The sequence below is a fragment of the Canis lupus genome, chromosome 27, assembly GCF_011100685.1.
Source record: "Canis lupus familiaris isolate Mischka breed German Shepherd chromosome 27, alternate assembly UU_Cfam_GSD_1.0, whole genome shotgun sequence".
Lineage (NCBI taxonomy): Eukaryota > Metazoa > Chordata > Mammalia > Carnivora > Canidae > Canis > Canis lupus.
The window spans coordinates 702,062-726,939 of record NC_049248.1 but is presented as its reverse complement, the minus strand read 5'-3'; the positions used below and the strand labels follow the sequence as shown (position 1 = coordinate 726,939).

At 39.7% G+C, this 24,878-nt stretch overlaps 1 protein-coding gene across 14 annotated transcripts in view; it reads left to right on the top strand.

Moving 5' to 3' along the window:
- BCL2L13 (BCL2 like 13) overlaps positions 1-24,878 on the top strand; it is an 84,478-nt gene that overhangs the window by 53,448 nt on the left and 6,152 nt on the right. For 3 of the 14 annotated variants that reach the window (XM_038576234.1, XM_038576233.1, XM_038576239.1), the window contains one exon: positions 4,949-5,030. The exons of 10 other annotated variants lie outside the window; for them this stretch is intronic. In XM_038576234.1, coding sequence (XP_038432162.1) covers positions 4,949-5,030 — 82 coding nt within the window. Of the gene's footprint in view, positions 1-4,948; positions 5,031-9,850; positions 9,971-24,878 lie in introns of those variants that run through there. One more of the 14 variants, XM_038576237.1, reaches the window with a different exon arrangement.

The following is a 24,878-nucleotide window of genomic DNA, read 5'->3' as shown; positions in this document are numbered from 1 at the left end:
CTCTCTCTAGCTGTGTCTCTATGAATAAATAAAAATCTTAAAAAAAAAAAAAAAGAGGGGACAAGCAGAGGGAGAGGGAGAAGCAGGCTCTACACTGAACAGGGGGACCGATGTGAGGCTTGATCCTAGGATCCCGGGATCATAACGTTAGCTGAAGGCAGATGCTTAACCGACTGAGCCACTCCAGGTGCCCCTCAGATGTGTCTTTTGAAATTGTTTTCTCCCAGTCAGTGGCTTACATTCTTTCAACATTGTCATAGACTGACATTTTTAATCTTAATAAAGTCCAGCTTCTGAGTCATTTATTTCATTGACTGTGTCTTAGTGTTGTATCTAAAAAGTCATCACCAAGGCCAAGCTCATCTAGGTTTTCTCCTATATTATTTACTGGGAGTTTTATAGTTTTGTGTTTTACATTAAGATCTGTGATCCAGGGGATCCCTGGGTGGCTTAGCGGTTTAGCGCCTGCCTTTGGCCCAGGGCGCGATCCTGGAGTCCCGGGATCGAGTCCCACGTCGGGCTCCTGGCATGGAGCCTGCTTCTCTCTCCTCCTGTGTCTCTGCCTCTCTCTCTCTCTCTGTCTCTCTCTCTCTGTCTCTCTCTCTCTATGTCTATCATAAATAAATAAATAAATCTTTAAAAAAAAAAAAAATCTGTGATCCAGGGCAGCCCGGCTGGCCCAGCGGTTTAGCACTGCCTTCAGCCCAGGGCCTGATCCTGGAGACCTGGGATCGAGTCCCACATCGGGCTTCCTGCGTGGAGCCTGCTTCTCCCTCTGCCTGTGTCTCTGCCTCTCTCTCTCTCTCTCTCTGTTTCTCATGAATAAATAAAATCTTTAAAAAAAAATCTGAAAAAAAAATATGTGATCCATTTTAGGTTAATTTATGTAAAGGGTATAAGGTCTGTGTCTAGATTAGTTTTTGTGCATTGTCCTAGCACCATTGTTTGAAAAAACTTTTTTGTCCATTGTTTGCCTTTGCTCCATTCTCAAGAATCAGTTGACTGTGTTTAAGTGGGTCTGTTTCTGGGCTCTCTATTCTGTTCCACTGATCTATTTGTCTGTTCTTTCACCAATACCATGCTGTCTTGATTACTCTAGCTTTATATAAGTCTTGAAGTTAGATGGTGTCAGTGCTCCAACTCTGTTCTTCATATTGTGTTGGTTATTCCTGGTCTTTTGCTTCTCCATATAAACTTTATTTATTTATTTTAAAAAATATTTTATTTATTTATTCATGAGAGACATAGAGGCAGAGACATAGGCAGAGGGAGGAGAAGCAGGCTCCATTCCGGACTCCAACGTGGGGCTCAATCCTGGAACCTTGGGAGCATGTCCTGAGCTGAAGGCAGATGCTCAACTGCTGAGCCATCCAGGAGTCCCTCCATATAAACTTTAGAATCAGTTTATCAATATTTGCTGAGAGTTTAATTGGGATTGCATTGAATCATAGATGAAGTTGGGAAGAACTGACATCTTAACCATATTGAGTCTTTATATCCATGACATGGAATATCTCTATTTAGTTTTTTATTTCTTTTATTGGAGTTTTATAGTTTCTCTCATGTAAATCTTGTACCCATTTTGTTATATTTAATTTCAAGTTCCACTTGTTCATTGCTAATATATAAGAAAGCGATTGACTTTTGTATATTAACCTTGTATTCTGCAATCTTGCTATCATTGCTTATTAGTTTTAGGTTATTTTTGTGGATTCTTTTGGGTTTTCATTACATAGATGATTGTGTCATTTGTGAACAAGACCATTTTATTTCTTCTGTAAAATAACAGAAATTCAAAGATTAAATTAAATTTAATGATCTAATTGGCTTTATTCAGTGATTCATGAATCATGCAGCATCCCATCTAGCAAATAGAAAGGAGCTCCAAAGAGCTGCAGAAAAAGAAAAGTTTTTAAAGATAGAAAGGAGGTGGGACAAGGAAATCATAAACAAAAGAAAGGATTATTTCAGGCTAGGTCACCTTTTTTTAGGGCAATGAAAGGAACCTTACCAGTACTGACTAGGAAATTCCAGACTGACTGGTTAAGATCACATTCCTTCCTTTTTTTTTTTTTTTTTAATTTTTTTTTATTTATTATTTATGATAGTCACAGAGAGAGAGAGGCAGAGACACAGGCAGAGGGAGAAGCAGGCTCCATGCACCGGGAGCCCGACGTGGGATTCGATCCTGGATCTCCAGGATCGTGCCCTGGGCCAAAGGCAGGCGCCAAACCACTGCGCCACCCAGGGATCCCGATCACATTCCTTCCTAAAGGAGGTTGAAATTGCAGTTAGGTTAAGTATTAAGTCTTGGTTGGTGACATGAGTTTAGCTCAGGTGAATCTGTTTGGGACCTGTTGTCTTTTTTTCCTTTTTTTTTTAAACAACTCCTTCCCAGTCTGTATACATTTTATTTCCTTGTCTTACTGCATTAGCTAGGACTTCCAGTACAATGTTGAAAAGCAGGGACGCCTGAGTGGCTCAGCAGTTGAGCATCTGCCTTTGACTCAGGGCATGATCCTGGAGTCCCGAAATGGAGTCCTATATTGGACTCCCTGCCTGGAGCCTGTTTCTCCCTCTGCCTATGTCTCTGCCTCTCTCTCTCTCTCTGTGTATCTCATGAATAAATAAATAAAATATTTAAAAAAAAAAACAAATGAAAGAGATTATAGAGAATTACTACAATTTCTTTCTTAAATGTTTGGTGTAATTCACCTGTGAACCTGTCTTGAACCTGGTGTTTTCTGTACTTTCTGTTTTTTGTTTCTTTGTTTTTCTGTGGGGCTTGAACTCATGACCCTGAGATCAAGAGTTGAGCTGAGATCAAGAGTCAGATACTGAGCCACCCAGGCATTTCTGTGCTTTCTATTTTAGAAGGTTATTGATTATTGATTCAATTTCTTTAATAGATATAGGCTTATTCAGTTTGTTTTTTCTTGTCTGAGTTTTGGTAGATTATGTTTTTATAGAATGGATCCATCTCATCTAGGTTTTCAAATTTGTGATTATGGAGTACAATATTCCTTTATTATTCTTTTAAAGTCCATGGGATCTATAGTGGTGTCCCATCTTTCATTTTTGATTTTAATAATTTGTGTTTTCTCTTTTTTCCTATTGAATTTATTGATCTTCTTAAAAAATCAGCTTTTGGGTTTATTGATTTTCTCTGTTGATTTCCTATATTCAATTTCATTGATTTCTGTTATTTTTCTTTTCTTCTGTTTACTTTGGATTCAATTGCCTCTTCCTTTTCGAGTTTCCTAAGTTGGAAGTTTAGATGATTGATTTTAGGTCTTTTTGGGGCACCCCAGATGGCTCACCGGTGTAGTGCCACCTTCAGCCTAGGGTGTGATCCTGGAGACCCAGGATCGAGTCCCACATCGGGCTCCCTGCATAAAATCTTTATTTTATTTATTCATGAGAAACACAGAGAGGAGAGAGGAGAGAGAGACAGGCAGAGACACAGGCAGAGGGAGAAGGCAGGCTCCATGCAGGGAGCCTGATGTGGGACTCGATCCTGGGTCTCCAGGATCACACCCCGGGCTGAAGGCAGCGCTAAACCACTGAGCCACCCAGGCTGCCCAATAAAATCTTAAAAAAAAAAAAAATCTTTCTTTTCTACTATATGCATTTAATACTTAATGCTATAAATTTCCCTCTAAGCATTGCTTTTACTGCCTGATACAAAGTTTAGTAAGTTGTGTTTTCTTTTTTTTTTTTTTAAAGATTTTATTTATTTATTGATGAGACACACACACACACACAGAAACAGAGATGCAGGCAGAGGGAGAAGCAGGCTCCATCCAGGGAGCCTGACGTGGGACTTGATCCCGGGTCCCCAGGATCACACCCTGGGCTGAAGGTGGCGCTAAACCGCTGAGCCACCTGGGCTGCCTGTAAGTTATGTTTTCATTTTCATTTAGTTCAAAATATTCTAAAATTTCTCTTGAGATTTATTCTCTGACCCAGATATTATTCAGACTATTTAATTTAATAACCAAGTATTTTGGAATTTCCCAACTATCTTCATTGCTGATTTTTAGTTGTATCCCACTGTGGTCTGAGCATAGACATTGTATGATTTCTATTCTTTTAAATTCATAAAGGTGTGTTTCATGTCCCAGAATGTGGTCTCGGTGAGTATTCCATGTGAGCTTGGGAGGAATGTGTATTCTGCTATTATTGGATGAGGTAGTTTATAGATGCCCGTTGTATCCAATTAATTGCTGGTATTGTTGAATTTAACTATGTCATTAGTGACTTTCTGCCTGTTGGATCCATTTCTAATGGAAGAGTGTTGAAGTCTCTAGTTATAATAGTGGATTCATTCATTTCTCCTTGCATTTCTATCAGTTTTTGTCTCCTATAATTTAACACTCTGTTGTTAGTTGTATGCACATTAAAGATTATTATGTCTTTTTGGATGTTTAACCCCTTTATCATTATGGAATGTGCCTCTTTGTTCCTAATAACTTTTCTTACTCTGAAGTCTGCTCGGTTTAAATTAATAGGTAGAGGTAGTCTCACTTTTTTTTTTTTTTTAAGATTTTATTTTTTAAGTAATCTCTCCACCCAATGTGGGGCTCAAGCTTAAAACCCTGAAATCAAGAGTTGCATACTCTACCTACTGAGCCAGCTAGGCACCCCTTTATATTTAGAGTTTCTTATAGACAACACTTGTTGGGTCTTGTTTTTTCATCCAATCTGACAAGTTCTGTCTTTTAATTGGTACATTTAGATTATTGATGGTCAAAGTGATTATTGATAATTGGATTAATATCTGTCATATTCGTTAAAAGTGTTTTCCACTTGTTGCCCTTATTCTTTATTCCTATTTTGTCTTCCACTCTTTTTCTGCCTTTTGTGGTTTTAATTAAGCATGTGATATGATTCCATATTCTTTCCTTTCTTAACATATCCATTACATTTCTCTTTTTACTTTTTTTAGTGCTTGCCCCAGAGTTTGCAATATACATTTACAACTAATCCAAGTTCACTTTCAAATAACACTGTGCTGCTTCATGAGTAATGTGAGTACCTTATCATAACAAAATAATCTTAATTCCTCTCTCTCATCTCTGTGTCAATGCTGTCACTTATTTCACTTATATAAGCATGCGTATGTATGTATATATATGTACGTGCATATATATGCTATATATGTAAGCATACATAATTGAGTTGCTATTATCTTTTTGAACAACCTATTATGAGGTATATCAATTAAGAATAAGAAAAATAAACATTTTTATTTTACTTTCACTTATCCCTCTGAATGCTCTTCCTTTCTTAATGGAGATCCAAGTTTCTGACATACTTGTTTTCCTTCTCTAGTGAGACTCTGAGACTCTTTTAACATTGCTTGCAAGGCAAGTCTACTAATAACACATTTCCTCAGTTTTTGCTTGTCTGAGATTTTTGCTTGTCCTTCATTTTTGAGGGATAATTTCACATGCACAGAAGTCTAAATTGGTGGGGATTTTTTTTCTCAACACTTTAAATATTTTAGTTCACTCTGTTCTTGCTTGCATGGTTTCTGAGGAAAAGTTCAATATAATTCTTATATTTGTTCTTTTATTGGTAAGATGCTTTTAACTCTGGCTTAAGATTTTTTTTATCTCTGACTTTTTTGTAGTTTGAAAATGATATGCCTAGGTATAGGTTTTTTTTTTGTTTGTTTGTTTTTTTCACATTTATTCTACTTGATGTTCTCTGAGCTTCCTGAAACTGTGTTTGGTGTCTGACATTAATTTGAGGAAGCTCTTGGTCATTTTTTTTTTAAGATTTTATTTATTTATTCATGAGAGACAGAGAGAGAGAGAGACAGACAGACAGAGGGAGAAGCAGGCTCCATGCAGGGAGCTCAATGCGGTAGTCGATCCCAGGACCCAGGATCACAACCTGAGCTGAAGGCAAATGCTCAACCACTGAGCCACCCAGGTGCCCTCCTCTCATTCATTATTCTTTTAAATATTTCTCGTGTTCCTTTCTTTCTTTTCCTTTCTGTATTCCAATTACGTGTATGTTACACTTTCTGTAGTTGTTCTGCAGTCCTTGGATAGCCTGTTCTTTTTTTCCTGTTTTTGTTGTCTTTACTTTTCAGTTTTGGATGCTTCTTTTATAATTTTTTAAAATTTTTATTTATTTATTCGTGAGAGACACATAGAGAGAGAGAGAGGCAGAGACACAGGCAGAGGGAGAAGCAGGCTCCATGCAGGAAGCCCGACGTTGGACTCGATCCCTGGTCTCCAGGATCACGCCCTGGGCTGAAGGTGGCACTAAATCGCTGAGCCACCGGGCTGCCCAGTTTTGGATGTTTCTATTGAGATCTACTCAAGCTCAGAGATTCTTCCCTTATCCATATCTAGTCTAATAATAAGTCCATCATAGGTATTCTTCATTTCTGTCATAGATCTTTTTGATCTCATGGTTCTTTCTTAGTATTTGTATCTCTCTACTTACGTTGCCCATCTATTCCAGCATGCTCTCTACTTTACCCATAGGAGTCCTTAGCTTATTCATCATAATTGCTTTAAATTCTTTGTGTGATAGGGACGCCTGGGTGGCTCAGCAGTTGAGGATCTGCCTTTGGCTCTGGGCGTGATCCTGGGGTCCTGGGATCGAGTCCCATATCAGGCTCCCTTCTGGAAGCCTGCTTCTTCCCCAGCCTATGTCTCTGCCTCTCTCTGTGTGTCTCTCATGAATAAATGAATAAAATCTTAAAAAAAAAATTATGTGTGATAATTTCAACATCTTCAATGTCTGGTTCTGATGCTTTTGCTCCGTCTCTTCAAACTGTGTTTTTTGCCTTTAGACATGCCTTGTAATTTCTTCTTGATAGCTGGACATGGTGTACTGGGTAAAAGGAGCTGCTATAAAGAAGCCATGTTGGGAGGGGATGTGCCCCGGTGGCTCAGTCAATTAAGTATCTGCCTTTGGCTCAGGTCATGATGCCAGGATCCTGGGATCGAAGCCCTGTGTTGGGTTCCATGCTCAGCGAGGAGCCTGCTTCTCCCTCTGCTGCTTCCCCTGCTTGTGTTCTCTCTCTTGCAAATGAATAAAATAAAATCTTTTAAAAGAAGAAGAAGCCTTGGGGGAAAGAGGAAAATTGTATAGCCCTATGATTAGGTCACTCTTTTTACGGAGCCTATGGCCTCTGCACTGTGAACTTCATACGTGTTTCTCAGTTTTTCCTTCTCCTGTTAGGTGGAGTGAGATGGCTAGTGTGAGCTGAGCTGGGTATTTCTCAACCCCTGTGTTGGTTAGGCTCTGATTAGTTTCTCTGGAGGGCAGTCCTTGTTAAGAAAAACAGTGAGTGCCCTGATGTATTTCAGAATGGTTTATTTTCCTCGCCTTTCCAGAAGCACGAGGGGCTTTTCCTCTGGTATTTTTTGAGAGCCCTGGGTTGAGCTCCTGGAGGTAAATCTCACAAAATTATAGGGGTCTTTCTATGATGGGGTATCCTAGAGTTAAAAACTCCATATTGGCCATACTGAGCCTGCATAGTTCATCACTTGGGTTTAGGTCTCCCTCCCTCAGTGCTCGTCCCCACACTGGTAAGCTGTGACTCCCCATGTCTGCCTGTCTGTCTCTCAGTCCTGAGGGCAGCAGTTTGCCCCATGCCATCACCTATCTTACAGATTCTAAAATAGTTGTGGATTTTTCAGTTAGTTCAGTTTCTTACTTGTTAGGGTGAAGTGGCGACTTCAAGTGGAATCATGTGGAATCAGAACCAGAAGTCCCTCCAAAGTTTTCTCTCTCGGTTTTGTCCTTACCAAACTCCAGTGATCCATCACTTCCAGTTCTCCTACCTGAGCGCTGATTCCTGGGTGGTTGCCTCTTTTGATTTTGTATTCTAGTAAAGTTGTAATCCTCTGTATTGCCTGTCGGTCAGTCTGGTCCTGGGGGCCGCAGTTTGCCAATGACCTCACTTCTCTTACGATCTAGGAGAAGTTACTGATTTCTGTTTGTGCAGCTTTACTCGTGGTTGTTAGGGTGCAGTGGCAACTTGGAGGCTTCTTACATGCTTCCCAAACCACAAGTTAAAATGACCTCAAGCTGACACTTGACAAGGATTTATCTCATTTCGTTTTTAGTTACTTTATCCATGGACATGATTCTTCAGACTCATAAGTCCTATGGTTACAATTTTTGTACCTTAGATGTAAAAGATGCTTAGTCGTCTCTAATCATTTCTTATTACTGAGACTCACCATCATGTGAGGGTGAAATACATTTGTATAATTCCTTTGAAATATCTATATGGAATATAGAGGCTGGGGCGCCTGTTCTGTGGAGCAGTGCTCATACACATCACCAACTCCTGTTCTTTCTCTTGGTTTTCCTCGAGGAGGAGAATGGCTTAGAGGTGTTTATTTCTGTCTAAATGTATGGCCTTAGATGAATCATTTTCTTTTTTTTTTTTTTTTTAATTTTTATTTATTTATGATAGTCACAGAGAGAGAGAGAGGCAGAGACATAGGCAGAGGGAGAAGCAGGCTCTATGCACCGGGAGCCCGACGTGGGATTCGATCCCGGGTCTCCAGGATCGCGCCCTGGGCCAAAGGCAGGCGCTAAACCGCTGCGCCACCCAGGGATCCCTGAATCATTTTCTTGAATATTCTTCATATTATTTATAAACTCTAGTTTCTAAGGAAATCATTGAGTGCCCATTTTATAAGGAGTTTGTGAAGATTAATTTCTGTAATGCTGTTTAAGCCCTTCAGAGATTAATTTTTACTGTGCAGTAAACCTTGTTTGATTGCATATGTTATGGTAGGCACCATTCTAGATTTTAAGTATACAAAAGTTGAATAAAATCCAGGCCCTAGGGACGCCTGGGTGGCTCAGCGGTTGAGTGTCTGTCTTCGGCTCAGGGCCTGATCCTGGATTCCCAAGATTGAGTCCCACATCAGGCTCCTTGCATGGAGCCTGCCTCTTCTCCCTCTGCCTATGTTTCTGCCTCTCTCTCTCTGTGTCTCTCATGAATAAATAAATAAAATCTTAAAAAAAAAAAAAAGAAAGATTTTATTTACTTATTCATGAGAGACACAGAAAGAGAGGCAGAGACCCAGGCAGAGGGAGAAGCAGGCTCCATGCAGGGAGCCTGATGTGGGACTCGATCCCAGGACTCCAGGATCACACCCTGAGCCGAAGGCAGACACCCAATCGCTGAGCCACCCAGGCGTCCCAATAAATAAAATATTAAAAAAAAAAAAAAATCAGGCCCTACTCTTGAGCTCAGAACTGGCTGAGGAGATATAATTATAAACTGTAAATAATCATGTGTAGCATGTTATTGTGCTGTCAAGTAGATATGTTCAAGTGTAGTCAGAAGATGAAAGGAGTGATTATTTGAGGTGCAATTAGAAATAAATTCAATTAGGAACACACATCTTAACTGTAATTAGCAATTAGCTGATTTTCAGAGCTAAAACTGAATTTATTTTTGTTTACGTTGGCATTAGAATTAGAAGATAGGGCTTTTGTTTATTTTCTCTTTTCACCTTATTTTTTACTCTGCCGCAGAGTGGTGAGTTTGCAAGGATTGGAAATCACAAGGGCAATTTGTGGCCTCAGCTCTACCAAATATTAGCTTTGTGTTTGGGGGAGAATTCATTTAACTTCTCTGAGCCTCAATTTTATCAATTACAAAACAGGAAGAATAGCCATCTCACAAAAATAATGATAGAACAGTGTTTTGTGAAAATATTTAAATGTCAGGTTTTCAGATATGTCTTTAAGAGTGTGTATTTTTTTTTCCTCTTCCTGAGTCTGAAGATTCCTTTGTGCTTTGAGTCTTTTAATTGCCCTGCAGCGCACTTAGGGCACAGCCTAGTTGTCCTATTATGATTCTCCCTGACTCATCCTGGTTCCCTCCCTCCTCTTTTCACTGTCTTTCACTTCCTGGGATTATGTTGCTACATTAGAAGTAAATCTGACTCCTGAAAAGGGCAGCACAAGTACTGTGGTAAGGCTTAAATCTTATTTTCTCCTATGTTATGTACTACATTAAATACTTACTATGAAACATTGAGTTTTAAATTACATACAAGATTATTGGTGAAAATGTCATCTGATGTCTACCATAATGTTTAATATTTAAGTACTTTGAGTAAAATTAGTTTTTGCCTTTTTTCTCTGACTTAAAACTTCTCATTTATATTTTAAGAATAGAAAGCCACAAAAAATGTTTTTGTTTATAATCAAGGATATTTGAAGGTTATCTTTTGGGAACTTTAAGGTAAGAATTTGTTAGAACAGAATTTTTATACTCTGGGAGGTGACATAGTTTGTGATCTAAAATCACTAAGTGGGTTTTGTAACTGAAATAATTTTAGTGTAATGAGGTTAAGTACTGTTTCATGAAACCTGTATGTTTTATATGCAAATGTGAATATTCACTGCACTGTATTCCAAAGTATATTTTTTGTGGGTCTTGGTTGTCATAATTGGTGGAAAATTCTGTAGGATATCTTTCCTACTTTGGATTTTCTCATTTTAGGTTAATAGTGATCTGAGAGGCATATGCTTGACTGAATGTAGAAGAGCAGTTATCTTTTTATTTTTTAAAATGAATTCTTGAGAGATAGATATCGTATAAAGGCTGAGAAGTAATAATAAAGGTTTGTTGGTACATCTTAGGGGAGGTGAGTCCCCTAAGGTGAGTTTACCAGGGAATAAATATGGTCTTTGGAGTTCTGCCAAAGCATCTTCAGCTGGAAAGGAGCTCAGTTTGTCAGCAGCCTTGAGCCTGAAGATAAAATACTGCTTTAAGTGGTGGAATAATTTGTAACTGATGTGAACCCCCAAAAAGGGAAGCAAAATGCAGTCAATACAAGCAGAATAGAGCAGTACTGCACATTTTTGAAAAGGTTCTTTTAATGATCTGCAAGCTGTTTTTATTTTGTTCTACCACCAAAACCAAAGTACATTTGTATTTTATCTTACATTTATTTAAAGATACTCCCCTTATACTCCCCTTATTTCAGTTTCTTCTCTCTCTCTCTCCCTTTTTATTTGGAAGGGCTTCATGCATGTCTTCGTGTACTTGCTTGAAGAAAACAACAAGAATAACCTTTTCTATTTATTTCTTGCTGTAAACTCAGGGGAAAACCTCTATATGGCAATCTGGAGACTTCCCTAAGAGTTAGTGTAACATAGTTGATAAAAGCATGGTCCCTGGAGGTAAACTGCCTGAGCTTAAATCCAGTTCAGTGACTGAACAGTTGCCCTCTTTGGTTGATTCTGTTTCCTGATCTTTAAAATGGAAATAATAATAATATGGCTTATTACGGATAATAATAAGATTTAACTAGGTTCATATCAGTAAAATGCTGAGAAGGCCACTTGGTACACATTTGGTTTATCCATTGTTACCGACATGCAGTTCTCAGGCTAAGACACCTTGGGGCAAGTTACTTAATCTCTCTTGGCTTCCTCTGTTTTCTTTTTGTTTTCAAAGAAAGGTCTAGCTCTCTGGTTCTTTGTGCATATTAAACTCTGATAGTTGGTTTTATGTTTTTGAACCCTTCAAGGGAGTGACTTCAAGTTACTCCTTTGTGGGTTTTTTTTTTTTTTTTTTTTAAGATTTTATTTATTTATTCATGAGAGACATAGAGAGGTAGAGGGAGAAGCAGGCTCCTTGCAGGGAGCCTGATACGGGACTCGATCCCCTGACCATGATTACACCCTGAGCTGAAGGCAGATGCTCAACCACTGAGCCACCCAGGTGTCCCTCCGTTGTGTTTATCAGTGAGACTAAAAAGATATTTCCAACAATATAAATATTTTGTGCTAACAATGATTTTAGATTGCTAGACTGGCTCTAACACTACTTGTAGATGTTCTTCCCCCTAATGTGCTAAATTTTACCCAAAATATCATCCAGAAAATCTCTTTATCTTTTAGTGAAAGCCTACTCTTCACTAATAACAATAATTGTTAAGAGAGAGGCCTCTAATTTTATATTTTTGCTTTATATGAATTGTCCCAGGAGTGAAAGTCTAAGTGGTCATCTATTCTTTCTTTAATGCTTTTTACATAAGAGCACAAATATTTTGGTGAATCTTCATTAAAATGTCACATTCCAAGTAAGAAATAAGTTGTAAGGTGGGGAAGGCCATGACAGGGCAAAAAGCAATTAAATCTGAATTGACTTCTGGGGAGTATATTATTCTAAAGTTGTAATTTGGGCAGCCCCCGTGGCGCAGTGGTTTAGCGCCTCCTGCGGCCTGGGGTGTGATCCTGGAGACCCGGGATCGAGTCCCACGTCGGGCTCCCTGCATGGAGCCTGCTTCTCCCTCTGCCTGCTTCTCCCTCTGCCTGTGTCTCTGCCTCTCTCTTTGGTCTCTCTGAATGAATAAAGAAAATAAATCTTAAAAAAAATAAATAAATAAATAAAGTTGTAATTTGACAAACTCATTGATCAAGGGAACAAAGAGTGTTCTTAACTCTTGTTAGCTTTAAGCTGTTAAAAATAAGAGCAAAATGTTGGGATGCCTGGGTGGCTCAGCAGTAGAGCGTCTGCCTTTGGCTCAGGGCCTGATCCCAGGGTCCCGGATCAAATCCCACATCAGGGTCCCTGCATGGGGTCTGCTTCTCCCTCTGCCTGTGTCTCTGCCCCTCTCTCTCTGTCTCTCATGAATAAGTAAATACAATCTTAAAAAAAAAAAAAAAAAAGCAAAATGTCATTTTACCCTAAATTCTACTTGTTTTTTTTCCTTATTTCTTCACGATGGAATTTTTGAAATTTCCATTGATTTGTTTTGGCTTACATCCCTAAAGAAAAAGCAACTAAGAATTCCTTTCTAAGGATTAAAATTTTTGCCTTTTATGATTCTTTAATTTTTGTTTTTGCTTTTTTAATCAGTTCTTGCTATGAGTTTCTGTTTTTAGAAGTTCAGATAAGTAACTTGTCAAGAATTCTTATCAGTGAGCGCTTGAGACTGCTCTGACCCTTGGATAACCCTTCTGTTTGAAGAGCTCTGTAATTGTAAGGCAGCTCTGTGAATCCAGCTGTACTGTGCGTCTTAGCATCCGCATGGAAACAAATTACAGAACTTGTAGAGTGTGAACAGAATGAAAGCAGATGTGATTTTAAGACTAAGAATAAACAACATGAGAAATTACCTTCCTTATCTCTTAATGTTGGAAGGTGGGGGTGGCTTTTTGAGTTTTTTTAGAAAATTTGAAAATGTTCACGGAAGGCTAACAACGCAGTTTTAAGTTAGTCATATTGGAGTAACTGATATTCTTTGACTATTTCGCATAACTCAAATGCAGTTTCTTTGAGGAAATAGGGTAGTCTTACTTGCTTCTTGGGGTCATAGACTGTGATTGATTCATTCAATGGCATAATTCTGTAAACACTCTTGCCAGCTTAGCAAAAAGAATCCAATTTTTAAATGTTGAGTTTCAATAATGAAAAAATATATATTTATAATCTTAAGCAATACCTCATTACCCTTCTTTTTAGCTACTTTGCAAGATTTGAAGATAAAAGATTATAAAGTTGCTGAGCCACATTTAGTTTCTTATTTGGAGATTTTGAGAAAGCAAATAAAACAAGGGTGCTAAAGTAGAGTCAATAATGGACAATTATGTACTTCATGCTGCTTTATGCTATCACTGCTCTTCTTCACTACCTTTTCCCCCTCCTTGTATAATTATCCTTTATATGAGCCTTTATTTCTCTTTTCGCAATGAAGCTCCTTGAAGAAATGATTTAATAAACAGGTAAACTTTTGAGTATATAAATGATGTGGCAAAGAGAAATCCCTTGTAAGAAGGTGTTAGAAAATTTACATGACTAATTAGAATTGTGTTCTGGCAAAGAGGTAGGTAAATACAACAGGAAATTTTAATTTAATTATTGGTCTGGTTTTGGTGACTGGGTCTTCCTTACTCATGGACTTCCAGGTATACTCTTTCAACAAGGTTACAGAAATGGTTCCCTGAGTAGCTATTTTCATTCTTGTGGCCTACTGTCATTCTCTGTTATTGGTGGTTCATCAGGAATCAGCAAACTCAGAATGTCCTTACAGTCACTCAGTAGTCTTTTTTTTTTTTTGTAATTCACGAGAGACACACAGAGAGGCACAAATTTAAGCAGAGGGAGAAGCAAGCTCCTTGAGGGACTCAGTCCTGGGACTCCAGGACCACACCCTGAGCCTAAGGCAGACGCTCAACCACTGAGCCACCCAGGCATCCCTCAATAGTCTTAATTATTTTACCTCTTTCTTTTCATTGTGCTAGAGTATGTTTGGGCTTTGGGTAGGATAGTGAGGAAGCCAAACTGATTACAGCTGTTATACCGATCGTTTAGCAAGATACAATACCTGGGTTCCACCTTCAAAGATTCTAATTTGATTGTTATGGGTTGTAACTTTAGCATAAGAAGTCTTTGTTGTTGTTTTTTAAGATTTTATTTACTTATTTGACAGAGAATGAGAGAGAGAGAGAGAGAGAGAGAGCACAAGCTGGTGGAGCAGCAGGCCGAGGGAGACGGAGAAGCAGTCTCCTCACCAAACAGAGAGCCCCCTGTGGGGCTCAATTCCAGGACCCTGGGATCATGACCTGAGCCAAAGGCAAATGCTTAACTGATTGAGCCACCCAGGTGTTCCAGCATAAGGACGTCTTAAAACTTTCACAGGTGTATCTAATTGGACAGCAAAGCTTGAGGGCTGCTCTGTTACCTAATCTCCCCAACTAGATTATAGACGCCTTGAAACAGAGATTTTAATCTTAAAATTCTTAAATTTTATTAGTTTGCTGATTATATGTTTACTAGTTAAACACAACCGTAAACATAGAGAAGCCAAGTGTTTAATTGTTCAAAATAAGTATCAAGAAAGGCATAGTGAAGTACAGATTTTTTAAGTGGGTGTTGTAGATTTCCAAGAAAGAAAATGATGGTTGTAGAGCTTAATCAGGAAATGCTTCGGGAAGGAAGTATAGTCTCATCTTTAAGAAGTGTGAAAGAGGGCAGCCCAGGTGGCTCAGTGGTTTAGCACCGCCTTCAGCCCAGGGTGTGATCCTGGAGACCTGGGATCAAGTCCCTCAAGGGCTCCCTGCATGGAGCCTGCTTCTCCTTCTGCCTGTGTCTCTTCCTCTCTCTCTCTGTGTCTCTCATGAATAAATAGAACAAATCTTTTTTTTTTTTTTTTTTTTTTTTTAAGTGTGAAAGACTTAGGTTGGAAAGCAGCTAAGCATTTGTTGGATGAATTGTAGGATCCACCCTAGGTAATTTAGAGTGGCAATGACTCAGAATAGCAGGACTTTCTTTATTTGTTATGTTCCAAATATTTTGTGTTTGAGCCATTTCTGATTTATCCTTAACTGAGTCTTGGTTATTAAAAAAAAAAAAAAAAAAGGCAGTCCTGAACCTGTTTGGTCCTGCTCAGACCTCCACTTTCTTCTCTGTGTATAGTAGAAAAAGTTGGCTAACAGATGTGTTTCCTCTTCAGAGAGGCCTGCAGGTCTAGAACGGCAGGTTATGGTACATGTCTTTTTCCATCTTTGTGATTCCAAGGCAGCATTCACACACACAAAAAGAAATGACAGCTTTTCTCAGTGGAAAAGACCCCAGATTCATGAGGTGGATCAGCTTGTCCAAGTTCCTCCAAATTAATATTAATCTGTTAATATAATTAACAGAATAATTGATTATATAATATATTAATATATTAATTATATATAATTCTATTAATATAATATGCGTGGGAATCTAAGGCATATAGCATGGGGCTGAGAAAAAATAAAGTACAATGAAGATATTATAAAAACATATCTTGGGGATCCCTGGGTGGCTCAGCGGTTTAGCGCCTGCTTCTTCTCCCTGTGCCTGTGTCTCTGCCCTCCCATGTCTATCATAAATAAATAAATAAATAAAGCTTAAAAAAATATCTTTAATCTCTAGGAACTTAGAATTAGTGATATAAGACATACACAGAATTTACTATATATTTTATGAACAAAGAGAGTAGATAAATCATTTAAGAGGTTTTTTTTTTTTTTTAAGATTTTATTTATTTATTCATAGACACAGAGAAAGAGAGGCAGAGACACAGACAGAGGGAGAAGCAGGCTCCATGCAGGGAGCCCGATGTGGGACTCGATCCTGGGTCTCCAGGATCACACCCCAAGCTGCAGGCGGCGCCAAACCGCTGCACCACCGGGGCTGCCCATTTAAGAGTTTTTTTTTTTGAAGGTTTTATTTATTTATGCATGAGAGACACAGAGAGAGAGAGAGCGCGCGAGTGCGAGCAGAGACATAGGCAGAGGCAGAAGCAGGCTCCATACAGTCGATCCCAGGACTCCAGGATCACGCCCTGGGCCGAAGGCCAGGCCTAAACTGTTGAGCCACCCAGGGATCCTCTCATTTAAGAGTTTAAAAGAAATGAGAAAGGGCAGCCCGGGTGGCTCAGTGGTTTACCGCTGCCTTCAGCTCAGGGCGTGACCTGGGGACCCGGGATTGAGTCCCACATCGGGCTCCCTGCATGGAACCTGCTTCTCCCTCTGCCTTGTGTCTCTGCCTCTCTCTCTCTGTGTGTCTCTCATGAATAAATAAATAAAATCTTTTTTAAAAAAGTAATTAGAAGGATTCAGAAGGGCAAAATTGAGGAGGAGGGCATTCTGGGTAGCTAGAACATGGTAACTTGAATCAGAAGGGGGAGTTTGAATTCTCTTCAGCACCAGCAGTATGTGACCTTGGACAACAAACACTGAGGTACAGTCATGCTTAGAAATCTAGAAATGAATAAAGAACTGTACCTGTCAGTGCCTGAGAAAATCAAAAGAGCCAATGTTCAGTGCTTCTTTTATATCCAAAGATGGGACCCGTTTTCTTGTTAGTCAAACACTTGCTGAGCATCACTGTTCAGGCATTACAAGGGGGATAGCAAAGAAGTTTAAAGCATGTTTTCTTCCCTTGAAGTGTTTATTTATTTTTTATTTTTATTTTTTTTATTTTTATTTTTATTTTTTTTTTTTTTAATTTTTATTTATTTATGATAGTCACACAGAGAGAGAGAGAGAGAGGCAGAGACACAGGCAGAGGGAGAAGCAGGCTCCATGCACCGGGAGCCCGACGTGGGATTCGATCCCGGGTCTCCAGGATCGTGCCCTGGGCCAAAGGCAGGCGCCAAACCGCTGCGCCACCCAGGGATCCCTATTTTTATTTTTTTTAAATTTCATTTATGATAGTCACAGAGAGAGAGAGAGAGAGAGAGGCAGAGACACAGGCAGAGGGAGAAGCAGGCTCCATGCACCGGGAGCCCGACGTGGGATTCGATCCCGGGTCTCCAGGATCGCGCTCTGGGCCAAAGGCAGGCACCAAACCGCTGCGCCACCCAGGGATCCCCCTTGAAGTGTTTATAATCTAGTTGGAGAATGATTAATAGTTGGGAAAAAATTAGTGAGAAGTATGGTACAAAATGTATAATCATAGTATTTTGTGTAGCTTGGACTCAGAGCTGTGAATTAGAGGAAAATAAGAGAGGGGGACTGGGTTCAGTCCAGAGGGGTTAGAATTTAAGCCAGACCCAGATAGAGCCAGATGAGGAGTCTCTAGCTGGGAACCATGGATAAGTTTCAGGGAATGTAAAATTTCCCCTAAAATGGTATGTATGCTTTGTATGAATGCACGGTTTTTAAGGGAAAAGTCTTACATCTTTGGTTATATTTGTGAAATGTTTTCTGCTTCTCAAAATGTTAGCACCATTATCTACATGAATGAAAAAAGAAGGCTTCGGGATTTAGTACAGGGTAGGGAACAGTGAGCAACCTTGCCAAGCGTAAGCCTTGCCTCTTATGTGGGGCACCTATTTTGTGATTAACACAAATTTGGACTAATGCCTATAGGAGTGGAAAGGAAAGATGAGGGACGCCTGGGTGGCTCAGCGGTTGAGTGTCTGCCTTTGGCTCAGGGCATGATCCTGGAATCCCGGGATCAAGTCCCATGTCGGGCTCCCTGCATGGAGCCTGCTTCTCTCTCTGCCTGTGTCTCTGTCTCTGTGTCTCTCATGAATTAATAAATAAAATCTTAAAAAAAAAAGAAAGAAAGAAAGGAAAGATGATCCAGCAATAAATCCCCTACTAGATATTTATACAAAGGATACAAACAGTGATCCAAAGGAGCACATGCACCCCAATGTTTATAGCAGCAATATCCACAATGACCAAAATATGGAAAGAGCCCAGATGTCCATTGACAGATGAATAGATAAGAAGATGTGGGGCATATGTGTGGGTGTGCGCACACACAATGGGGTATTACTCAGCCTTGAAAAAGAATGAAATCTTACCATTTACAACGACATGGATGGAACTAGAGGGTATTTTGCTAAGCAAAATAAATTAGAGAAAGACAAATATATGATTTCACTCATATATGAAACTTAAGAAATAAAACAGATGAACTTGGGATACCTGGGTGGCTCAGCAGTTAAGCGTCTGCTTTCGGCCCAGGGCATGATCATGGAGTTCCGGGATCAAGTCCCACATCGGGCTCCCTGCATGGAGTCTGCTTCTCCCTCTATGTCTCTGCCTGTGTGTGTGTGTGTGTGTGTGTGTCTCTCATGCATAAATAAATAAATAAAATCTTTAAAAAAAAAAACAAAACAGGTGAACTTAGGGGAAGAGAGGGAAAAATAAGACAAAAACAGAGAGGGAGACAAACCATAAGATACTCTTAACTATAGAACACAAACTGAGGGATTGCCTGGGTAGCTCAGTGAGTGAAACCCCTTCTGCCTTCGGCTCAGGTCATGATCTCAGGCTCCTGGGATCAAGCCCCGAGTCAGGCTCCCTGCTCAGCAGAGAGTCTGCTCCCTCTTCCTCTGCTGATCCCCCCCCCCCCCCCCGCTTGTATTCTCTCTCTCTCTCAAATAAATAAATTAAATCTTTAAAAAAAAAAAAAGTTGCTGGAGGGAATGGGGTGGGGGATGGGGTAACTGGGTGATGGGCACTTGATGTAATGAGCACTGGGTAGTAAAGTTTTGTTTTGTTTTTTTTTAATTTTTATTTATCTGTGATAGTCACAGAGAGAGAGAGAGAATGAGGCAGAGACACAGACAGAGGGAGAAGCAGGCTCCATGCACCGGGAGCCGACGTGGGATTCTATCCCGGGTCTCCAGGATCGCGCCCTGGGCCAAAGGCAGGCGCCAAACCGCTGCGCCACCCAGGGATCCCCTTGTTTTTTTTTTAATTCATGAGAGACACAGAGAGAGAGAGAGAGAGAGAGGCAGAGACACAGGCAGAGGAAGAAACAGGCTCCATACAAGGAGCCCAATGTGGGATTCCATCCTGAGACTCCAGGATCATGCTCTGGGTCGAAGGCAGGTGCTAAACCGCTGAGCCACCCGGGGATCCCCAGCACTGGGTATTATATGCATCTAATGAATCACTAAATTCTACCTGTGAAATAAATAATATACTAGATGTTAATTAAATTGAATTTAAATAAGAAATTTAAAAAAGGAAGGAAAGATTGGCCTTACCTCTTTTTTAAAAAAGTTTATATTTGGTTTCCTGGGAAAACATTTAATGTGTCCAAGAAGAAATAATATATTATTCTAAATATCATGTGACTGAAGGAGTCGGATGGGTTTTTTGGTATTTTTTTAAGATTTTATTTATTAAAAAAAATATTTTATTTATTCATTTGACAAAGTGAGCACAAGCAAGGGAGAAGGGCAGAGGGAGAGGGAGAAGCAGGGAGTCCGAAGTGAGGCTCAATCCCAGGACCCTGCATCATGACCTGAACTGAAGGCAGACACTTAACCAACTGAGCCACCTAGGCTCTCCAGGAGTCAGATAATTAGAAATAGATTTCAAATGTAGCACTACTTACTCTAGTTTATAAAAATTAAACTGAGCCTTTCTCTAATGGCTGGATGCTGCTACCTTAGCTTCATCTATTCTGTTCTGATCATCTCTTCTAAGTTAGTGATGTTGTCTAAGAGTTGGCATACTGAGGGTGGGGGAAAGTTGAATTCATTTTTCAGTAAAACCAAGATCTTTGTCAAACTCAGCAAGAGTGTGGGGAAAATATTCCCCTTTAATCAGGTAGAAACATATACTTGTTTTACATTCAGAAAGACATTGATAGTTTGTTTTCCATGCATTAACATTTAAGCTTTAGCAAGGCCTCATTACCCTTCTTTTTTAGCTACTTTGCAGGGCTTGAGAGTAGAGAACTGAGGCTGCTGAGCCATATTTAGTTTCTCATTTGGAGATTTTAAGAAAGCAGATAAATAAGACAAATGTACTAAAAGTCAAATCAATAAAGGACAATTATGAACCTCATGCTACTTTATACTATTACTATTACTACTTTACTATCTTTTTTCCCTCCTTGTAAAATTATTCCTTATATGAGCCTTTCCTTCTAGTTTAAGAATTTTTTAATTTTATTTATTTTTTTAAGAATTTATTTATTTATTCATGAGAGAGACACACAGAGAGGCAGAGGCAGAAGCAGAGGCAGAAACAGGGTTCATGCAGGGAGCCCCACGTGGGACTCCATCCCAGGTCTCCAGAGTCAGGCCTGGGCTGAAGGCGGCGCTAAACCGCTGAGCCACCCGGGCTGCCCTCTTTCTAGTTTTCAAATGGGGAAATGGAGCTCCTTGAAGAGATGATTTAATAAACAGAAACCTTTGAGTATATAAATTATGTGGCAAAGAGAAGTCTCTTTGTAAGAAATGTTAGAGGATTTGCATGACTAATTGGAATTGTGTGCTGGCAAAGAGATAGGTAAATACAACTTCACAGGAAATTTATTTTACTTAATTTTTTCTAGTAATCTCTACATCCATGGGGCTCAAACTCATGATGCCAAGATCAAGAGTAGCTGCTCTTTTAGCTGAGCCAGCCAGGCACCCAAACTTCATCTTTTTTTTTTTTTTTTTTTTTAACTCTTCATCTTATGCTTTGGAATACTGAAGAGCTAGTATAGGCCTGAATATACTGTGATATTTTTTGGTGTCACGCTTTTGTTTATGCTTTCCTGCTCCATGGAGCATCTTTCTCATCTCTTTAGTCTTTTAGTTCTTATTTTTTAAGATACAGCTCTCTTGTTCTCTCCTCTTTTTTTTTTTTTAATTTTATTTTTAAGTAATCTTTACACTCATCGTGGGGCTTGAACTCACAGCCCTGAGATCAAGAGTTGCATGCTCCACTGATGAGCCAGCCAGGCATCCTTTTGCTCTCTTCTAAGAAGCTTTCCATGAGTCCCCAAGTAAGTTTCTATTCTTCGTGCTTCTAGAGTACTCCATATTTGTCTCCTTCACTAGGTTTTATTATTTATTTATTTATTTATTTATTTATTTATTTATTTTTTAAAGATCTTTTTTTTTTTTTAGGATTCATTTATTTATTTATTCTTAGAGACACAGAGAGAGAGAGAGAGAGAGAGGCAAACACACACGCAGAGGGAGAAGCAAGCTCCGTGCAGGAAGCCTGACGTGGGACTCGATCCCGGGTCTCCAGGATTACGCCCTGGGCTGCAGGCTGCGCTAAACCGCTGCGCCACCAGGGCTGCCCTAAAGATCCTATTTTTAAGTAATCTCTACGCCCAATGTGGAGCTTGAACTTAACCCCAAAATGAAGAGTCACATGCTCCATTGACCGCACCAGCTTGGGCACCCCTCCTTTACTAGGTTTTAAACTATATTTTAAACCCTTTGGGGATTAGGGATTTGTGTTTTATCACTGGCATCCAAGTAGCACAGTTCCCAGCAATAAGAAGCAAATTGATGGGCAGCTGGGGTAGCTCAGCCGTTTGGCACCGCCTTCAGCCCGGGGACTGATCTTGGAAATTCGGGATGGAATCCCGCCTTGGGCTCCCTGCATGGAGCCTGCTTCTCCCTCTGCCTGTGTCTCTGCCTCTCTCTCTCTCTCTCTCTCTCTCTCTCTGTGTCTGTCCTGAATAAATAAATAAAATCTTAAAAAACAACAACAACAAAAAAAAAGCAAACTGCTGTGAGGAATAGAAGAAATCAAGTAGGACTCCCAGGTTTTTGGCTTAGCTGACTAGTGAAACTTTTGTCTCCAAATTGGATTATGACATCAAGGAGACCCGAGTGTTTTGTATTAGTTTTGGTAAAAGATAATGATTGCTTATATTAGAGTAATAACAGAAAATGTTAAGAGGAAGGGAAAAATATATTTTGGTATATTAAGAGACAGTAAGAATAAATATTTTGAGGGATCCCTGGGTGGCGCAGCGGTTTAGCGCCTGCCTTTGGCCCAGGGCGCGATCCTGGAGACCCGGGATCGAATCCCACGTCGGGCTCCCGGTGCATGGAGCCTGCTTCTCCCTCTGCCTGTGTCTCTGTCTTTGGTCTGCCTCTCTCTCTCTGTGTGACTATCATAAATTAAAACAAAAAAAAGAATAAATATTTTGAGATGTTTTTAGTACTTCATTATTAAATGGAAAGGATGATGATGATGTAGCTAAAATAAAAACTTACAAAGGGATAAGATAGAGAAATGGTGTAGAAGTGGTATTTGTAGTTCGTATTTTTCAGTAGGACAAGCATTATCTTCTAGCTATCTGTAACTAATGACTTCTACTATTGATGGGTATACAGTCTTTATGTGCTGTGTTTGGTTGTGAAGGGATTCTGTTATCATGCGTTATTGATCAAGTCCCAGAACTGTTGAGTGGTTTTACATTATCATTGTAACTGATGAAATAAGAGAGTTTAAAAGAGATGAAATCACATAATACTATAGCTGTGAAGGTCTCACTTGGGGGAAGTTGAAGCCTGGGAGAGGAATCCAATGAGGAATAGTATTAATGGCAGATCATTTTAAAAATAAATAAGGGGCGCCTGGATGGCTCAGTCAGTTGAGCATCTGATTCTTTTTTCTTTTCTTTTCTTTTCTTTTTTTTTTTTTTTAATTTTTTATTTATTTATGATAGTCACACAGAGAGAGAGAGAGGGGCAGAGACACAGGCAGAGGGAGAAGCAGGCTCCGTGCACCGGGAGCCTGACGTGGGATTCGATCCCGGGTCTCCAGGATCGTGCCCCGGGCCAAAGGCAGGCGCTAAACCGCTGCGCCACCCAGGGATCCCCTTTTTTTTTTTTAAGATTTTATTTATTTATTCATGAGAGACAGAGAGAGAGAAAGGCAGAGACACAAGCAGATTCCATGCAGGGAGCCCAATGTGAGACTCCATCCCGGGACTCCAGGATCACGCCCTGGGCCGAAGGCAGGGGCCAAACTGCTGAGCCATCCAGGGATCCCCTAGCATCCAATTCTTGATTTCAGATCAGGTCATGATCTTAGGGTTGTGAGATCAAGCCCCACGTTGTGCACACTGGGCATGGAGTCTGCTTAAGATATTCTCTCTCCCTCTTCTTCTGCCCTTCCCCATCCCATTTGCTCTTGCACGTGCACGCTCTCTTTCTCAAAATAAAATATTTTTAAAAATAAAATAAATTTAAAAATAAGATTATTAGCTAGCATAGACTACTGGTTACTTTAGTACTTTACCCCCTGTTTCCTTTAGCCTAACCCTTTTTACAAGCATTCTTGCCCCTAAACAATCTATTTTAATATCCAAATATGTAGTAGTCTTGTTTAAGAATAAAAGATAAAAATGTTAACAGTTCAATAATAAAAAGACAATAGAATTTTTATATATTTTTTATTTTTAAAGATTGTATTTATTTATTCATGAGAGACACACACAGTCAGAGACACAGGCAGAGGGAGAAGCAGGCTCCACGCAAGGAGCCTGATGTGGGACTCAAACCCGGGAATCCAGGATCACACCCTGAGCCAAAGGCAGATGCTCAACCGCTGAGCCATCCAGGCATCCAGGCACAGCATATCATGAAAGTGAGGAAGAGAATGGTGAACTCAAGGAACAGAAAAACTGAAATAAGTTTAGCAGGATAGGAACCAAGAGTCTAGAGTAGCCAGTGCTGAAGGTTATGTCATATGATGGTAAGCATTGACCAGATCATGTACTTTCTAAAACCTTTGCACTTTATCATAAAGCAGAATTGGGGGACGTTGTGATATATGATGCAACAAGCTTTTTTGTTTTGTTTTGTTTTGAATTCATGAGAGACCCACATCGGGCTCCCTGCATGGAACCTGCTTCTCCCTCTCTCTGTGTCTCTGCCTCTCTCTCTCTGTCTCTGTGTATGTCTCTCATGGATAGATAGATAAAATCTTCAGAGGAAAAAAAATATTTTTAGTCTAGGTGGTATTTTAGAGTAGCTCTTTGTTCCACCACCACACCACCAAAAACAATAGCCAAAAAACCATGGCAACAAAAACAGTGATAATGAAAACACAGCATAATTTATTGATTGCTTATTAGGTACTAGGTGCTATGCTAAGCACTATAAAAACTATCTAAATTTTATATAACAATCTTGCCAGTCATCTTCCATTTATGAAGAAATTGAGGTTTGTATAGTTAAGCAAAGCATTCAGATTTACTCTGGAGCTAGGATTTAAACCAGTTTTTCTTTTCCTACAAATATTGTATTTTTAATCACTATACTATTTTGCCTGGTTATATTCACTCATGGACTATCCCTGATGACCTCTGGGACTTCTTTAGGAGCTTGAAGAAGGGTTGAGGTAGAATGTGGGGCAGTTAGAATGTTGACATTATGATCATGTTATTTGTTTAGTTGTTTTTCTGGTTTCCTTGTATGTGGGATTGATAGAGGGACTATTGATTTATATTAGAGTCTTAATGTGTACAGAAAGTTTTTGGTCTTGGGCAGCCCTGGTGGCGCAGCAGTTTAGCGCCGCCTGCAGCCCAGGGCGTGATCCTGGAGACCTGGGATCGAGTCCCACGTCAGGCTCCTGCATGGAGCCTGCTTCTCCCTCTGCCTGTGTCTCTGCCT